We start from the raw sequence: 6049 nt of genomic DNA, 5'->3' as shown, positions 1-6049 counted from the left end.
GATCCAGATAACCCAATCACAACAGGAACATCTGGAAAAGAGTGTGAGAGTGTACCATTCCTCTGAGCAGTCAGTGTGTGCTGCGGTGTTGATGAGGACTGCTCCAGCTCACTCTGAGTCCTCCATGTTCCTCCTGATTTGTCAGACGCTGAAAGCCCGAGTCCAGCAGTCCAGTGGCGTCTCTGACCCGAGGAGCTTTTCCAGTCTAAATCTGCCGTTTCTCCACTTTCACCAGGGTTCAGTTATGTGACGTGTAGAAACACATCAGAGCTTACTGTTTCCAGGAAACTCCCTCTGCGTGTGTGTGTGTGCGTGTGTGTGTGTGTGTGTGTGTGTGTAAACACTAGGACTCTTTCAGGAGCTCGGCCTGGTTTTCCTGTTCTCTCTGGAGAAGCTTCACACACACACACACAGACACACACACACACACACACACACACACACACACACACACACACACACACACACACACACACACACACAGAGTTTCTTCAGTCGCCTGTGTTAGCTCTGCTGTAATGGGACGCAGCCGCTGCAGGAGCCGGGGAACACTATAGAGCTGAGCTGCAGACGTGTTTGACATGAGGTGTGATGTGGGGGTGCCGGGTGTTGATGAGGGCTGTGGTTATAACCTGTCTGAACACGGCTGATGGTTTCTTCAGCTCATTACTCTCGGCTGCTGCTCGTCTTCATGCTCAAACGCTGTTAAATGTTTAATTGTGTGGAGGAATCTGAGCTCTCTCGCCGACAGATTAAAGCTCTCTCTGACGGATCCGTGTGCTTGTGTTTGTTCTGCAGGGTCCGATGGGCCCCCGAGGACCCCCAGGCCCCAACGGAGCTCCGGTGAGTCAGTAAACACACACTAATGAGTGACCCTGCAGCCGGAAATACAGTCTGTGTGTGTGTGTGTGTGTGTGTGTGTGTGTGTGTGTAGCTCTTTCAGAAGTGTGCAGAAATAGCATGTGTAAGACGACACTTTGCTTCCCCAAGTTAACACACACACACACACACACTCTCTCCATAGTCATAATAAGTCTTATATATTCCATATTCATATATCCTGTCCTGAAGCCCAGCCTCGTGGAGAACCTCAGACTGTTTAATCAGAGCACAAGCAGTTCAGTGTGTGTGTGTGTGAGTGTGTGGTGTGTGTGTGTTTGTGTGTGTGTGTGTTTTAGTTCATAAAGAGACATTTGTCAACACATACACACACACAAACACACACAACAGTATTAAACAGTATTTTTATCCCGGAACCCTAAACACACCGTACAGAAACATTTAGTGCGCACAATGTAGCATAAACACACACACACTCACGCACACACACACACACACACACACACACACACACACACACACACACACACACACACACACACACACACACACACACACACACACACACACACACACACACACACACATGCTGCTCATGTAAATATTGTTGCTGGCCTGTGATTGGACGCTCAGTCTGTGATGTGATTGGTGTGTTTGTTCTTCAGGGTCCTCAAGGATTCCAAGGAAACCCAGGAGAAGGCGGAGAGCCGGGATCATCCGTATGTCTGAGCGAGCTCTCGTTACTGCGCATTACACACACACTCATGATCACAGCGGGCCGATTCATTAATGACTGACCCGCAGCTCAGACACACACACACACACACACACACACACACACTCACGCACACACACACACACACACACACACACACACACACACACACACACACACACACACACACAAATTTATGAACACACTGCTGAACACACACACTTCTGAAAACGGATAGAGTTTGACAGCGCAGTGTTTACACTCATATCTCTGGTGTGTGTGTGTGTGTCTGTAGTTTCACATCTTCATCTTGTCTTCCTAGGGCCCAATGGGTCCCCGTGGCCCACCCGGACCCCCAGGGAAACCAGGAGATGATGTGAGTATGGACTGTTCACCTGCTGCCGCTCTGTGTGTGCGTGCGTGTGTGTGTGTGTATATAAAAGTGTGTGTGTGTGTGTGCGCCTCCTGCTCTTCTCTTCTCCTCAGCTCCTCCATGAACTCTGTTGCTCCTCCCCTCTCGTACCTCATGCTGTCTCTGTGATGGCGGTGGGCGGGGTCAGTGGCGTCAGCTGCGTGTCTGTCTGAGCGAACTCTCCTTTAGCCATTAGCATTCTGAGCTAATCTGTGTGTTTACAGAAACATCCTGACTGTTGCAGAGACTCTGAAATTCTCTAACCCTAACCCTAACCTCTCCAGGAGGAGCGGAAGTCCTGGAGGCGTGTAGTGGGCGGAGATATTCAATCAATGACACTAATTGACTTTGATGTGCATTAGGGGCTGCGGCTTGTGTCATGTGATCATACAGACGTGTTGCTGTGGAAACATAAGTGTGATGGCTTCTCAGGGGTCAGCTGAGGTGTTTAAAACTTGCGTATGGAAGGGGTAAATGAAGTGCTAAATCACCCTAAACACACACACACACACATCTGTGGAGCTGTTCTCAATCAGGTCCTGTGAGCCGCAGTGACTCCTCCTTCTGGCTGCCCTACCCTGAGGAATGGCCATATAAGGAGTTCCTCTGTTCATGAGGTGGGCTAGAGCTGTGCTCGATTAAAGTTCTGGAATTAGTATCGACTGGAGAGACAAGCTCGGACATCTGTGGACACAGTTCTTATTCTTTCACACTGTTGTGAATGTCAGTATACACCACCATCATTCAATTCAATTCAATTCAGCTTTATTTGTATAGCGCTTTTACAATGTAGATTGTGTCAAAGCAGCTTCACATAAATGGTCATAGTAACTGGAACAGTGTAGTTCAGTAACTGGAACAGTGTGGTTCAGTAACTGGAACAGTGTGGTTCAGTAACTGGAACAGTGTGGTTCAGGTTTTAGTGTTTAAGTTCAGTTCAGTTCAGTTTTGCTCAGTTCAGTGTGATTTAATCTTTACTGAGAGTTCAAACACTGAAGAGCAAATTCATCGATGCGTAGCTCTACCAATCCTGAACCATGCGATCCCGTTATACACCCCCCAATGGAAACACACGGAGCTTTGCAACAGTCACAGTGTTACTGGGCTGAACAGGGCCGCTGCTGTCTCACACAGCTGATGTTTCATCAGTGTCACACCGTGGACATTTCTGTCAACACGATTATTCATCTGGAGCTGCTCTGAGCCGCTGTGTGTTGATGAAGCTCTACAGGAATACATCAGATGAATTCAGGGGTTTTCTGAGCGTCGTCTGTGTGTTTGTGGAGAACCGCCGCTTTGAGGATGAAGCACCAGTGTAAATCTTTCATCTCTGTTAGGATGCAGTTACACTGTTCTGCCACAGGGGGAGGTTTGATCAGATGCTGATCAGTGTTTGATTTGCAGCCTCACGGATGACATGATGTTTTTCTCTCGCAGGGTGAGCCGGGCAAACCTGGCAACGGTGGAGAGCGTGGACCCCCAGGCCCTCAGGTGAAGGAGCGCTAATAACCCAACAGAGCTGAAGTGTGTGAAGTGTGTGAAGGGTGTGAAGTGTCTGATGTGTGTGATGTGTACGGTGTCTGATGTGTGTGAAGTGTGTGAAGTGTGTGATGTGGAGATGTAGAGCTCAAGCTATTGCCCAGATGTGGGACTTTTTTTGCCCAGAAATAGGAGACGTCTGAAAATTTCCATTCACTTCATACCTTTCTCTCTCTTCCATCCCTCCCTCTCTCCCTCTCTCCCTCTCTCTCTCTCTCTCTTTTCCTCTCTCTCTCTCTCTCTCTCTCTTTTCCTCTCTCTCTCTCTCTCTCTCTTTTTCCTCTCTCTCTCTCTCTCTCTCTCTCTCTCTCTCTCTCTCCTCTCTCACTGTTTCTCTTTCTCTCCACAGGGAGCTCGTGGATTCCCAGGAACACCCGGACTACCTGGAATCAAGGGACACAGAGTTAGTTCTCCTTCTCTGATTTGTGCATATGACTATAGACAGTGGCAGTGTGTCTGTTGGTGAATGTCAACATCATCATCATCATCATTATGTCCAGAAGACGCATCTATTGTGGAGAAACAAACATTCACTCTACTGCGACTTGCACAAACCTCCATTATAATCACAGAGGCTAGAAATGAATCTCCTACTGGCACCATGAGTGCTCTTAGTTATTTAGTGAGTGTGAAATAATATAGTGAGTGTGAAATATAGTGAGTGTGAAATAATATAGTGAGTGTGAAATATAGTGAGTGTGAAATATAGTGAGTGTAAAATAATATAGTGAGTGTGAAATATAGTGAGTGTGAAATAATATAGTGAGTGTGAAATATAGTGAGTGTGAAATAATATAGTGAGTGTGAAATATAGTGAGTGTGAAATATAGTGAGTGTGAAATAATATAGTGAGTGTGAAATATAGTGAGTGTGAAATATAGTGAGTGTGAAATATAGTGAGTGTGAAATATAGGGTTTGCATACTCATATAGAATGTAAGCTGACGAATCTAAAGTTAGCCCAAACTATGTATAACAGTCAATAAGCTCATCTACATACGAGCACTAATTGTATATCTGGGACGATCACACATACATATGGGTTATTATGACAGCCATATATGCACACACACACCCCGGTCTTACAGTCATGAGGTCTCATAATGATCCACAAGTTCCCCGGCTGAAATGTCCTGCTCATGCTGTGCTGTCGATTCAGGTTAGTTTAGGTTAGTGTTCAGGTGAGGAGGACCTCTGCTGGTTGGTGAGGGGATATACACTCCTGGGAGTCCTGATGCAAGGAGGCAATGGACACTGGCGTCTTCTTGGTGATTGGTGCGGGGGTTTCAGGGTGACTGATGGAACTCTTGAGTGAGGGAAGGGTCGAGGATGTCCTCCTGGTTGTAGATTTTGTCCCTGGTGTCTGGAGTTCAGGAGTTTGTGCTCCTGATATGCCTCTTTGCTGTATGATTAAGAGGAGTAATTTGTTTAATAATCTTGAGTTTCTTGCACTGCAGGATTGGAGATGGAGGTCAAGGTTAGACAGCCATACCCCAGACAGCGCTATTATGGCACGGCAGGCATTCGTGGTGCCCGTAGCTTGTGGAAAATGCTGTTTTCCATTCGTCCTCCTCTTTGATTTTCACCACATTGTGAACTGTGTAGAATGAGTTTGTAGGGTGTTTTGCTGAGGGAAGCTCAAGGACTGCTGGGTCGAGTGGATGGGTCTCTGTATTTTACAGATGTTTTGTTTAAGTCACTGTAGTCTATAAAGGGCCTCAGCCATACATCTGTCATACCAATGAAGAAGAAGCCTGCCGACGCTGGTGAGGTGGAAGAGTGGGTAAACGGAGACGTTGAGGGATTGTAATGTTTTCAGCAGCTTCTCCGTCAGTGATGTGAGTCTTGTCAGTTGTTGCTGATGGGTAAAAAACACACGAGTGAATATGGATTAGTTCAGTTGTTGAATAGTCAGCACTGGGTACAGGCTAATGGGAGGAGAAGTCCAGCCAGTTAGTGTAGTGTTCAGGTGAGGAGGACTGCTCTGCTGCTTGGTGAGGGCATATACTGGCACAGAACTGATGACAGATCACAATAGAGATGGAATAAAACTGTAAAGTTAGGTGTAATGTAAACATAGGCATGGATAAAAGTAGGTATGGAGTGTGTCACTGATCACACAAAGGTATGGAGTGTGTCACTGATCACACAAAGGTATGGAGTGTGTGATCAGAGGAGTGTAAAGGCTGGAGAAGTGTCTGAATCTGAAATGGTTTGAGTTCAAATGAACAGACACAGATAAAGTGCATTAAGAAGACATAACGTGTGGATACATGCTGTAATAATGCGTCAGTGTAAACAGAAACCATATTATTATTAACTGTGTGTGTGTGTGTGTGTGTGTGTGTGTGTGTGTGTGTGTAGGGTTACACAGGTCTTGATGGTGCTAAAGGAGAGTCTGGAGCTACTGGAGCAAAAGTATGACCTTCACAATCATCCTTCCACCATCATTATATATAGATAGATGAGTTCATCAGTGCACATCACATTCTCTCCATCTCTCCATCTCTCTCTCTCCATCTCTCTCTCTCCATCTCTCTCTCT

General features: G+C 46.4%; 2 protein-coding genes across 3 annotated transcripts in view; one reads left to right on the top strand and one right to left on the bottom strand.

Moving 5' to 3' along the window:
* Positions 1–6049, top strand: part of col2a1b (collagen, type II, alpha 1b) — a 34675-nt gene that overhangs the window by 12400 nt on the left and 16226 nt on the right. For both annotated transcript variants that reach the window (XM_073915856.1, NM_001281478.1), the window contains 6 exons: positions 799–843; positions 1506–1559; positions 1878–1931; positions 3405–3458; positions 3856–3909; positions 5870–5923. In XM_073915856.1, the coding sequence (XP_073771957.1) occupies positions 799–843; positions 1506–1559; positions 1878–1931; positions 3405–3458; positions 3856–3909; positions 5870–5923 (315 nt within the window). The remainder of the gene's footprint in view (positions 1–798; positions 844–1505; positions 1560–1877; positions 1932–3404; positions 3459–3855; positions 3910–5869; positions 5924–6049) is intronic.
* nckap1l (NCK associated protein 1 like) overlaps positions 1–6049 on the bottom strand; it is a 125328-nt gene that overhangs the window by 115806 nt on the left and 3473 nt on the right. The gene's annotated exons all lie outside the window — the stretch shown is intronic.

Source organism: Danio rerio, chromosome 11, assembly GCF_049306965.1.
Source record: "Danio rerio strain Tuebingen ecotype United States chromosome 11, GRCz12tu, whole genome shotgun sequence".
NCBI lineage: Eukaryota > Metazoa > Chordata > Actinopteri > Cypriniformes > Danionidae > Danio > Danio rerio.
The sequence above is the reverse complement of the archived record's forward strand: the minus strand, read 5'-3'. Positions and strand labels throughout refer to the sequence as shown.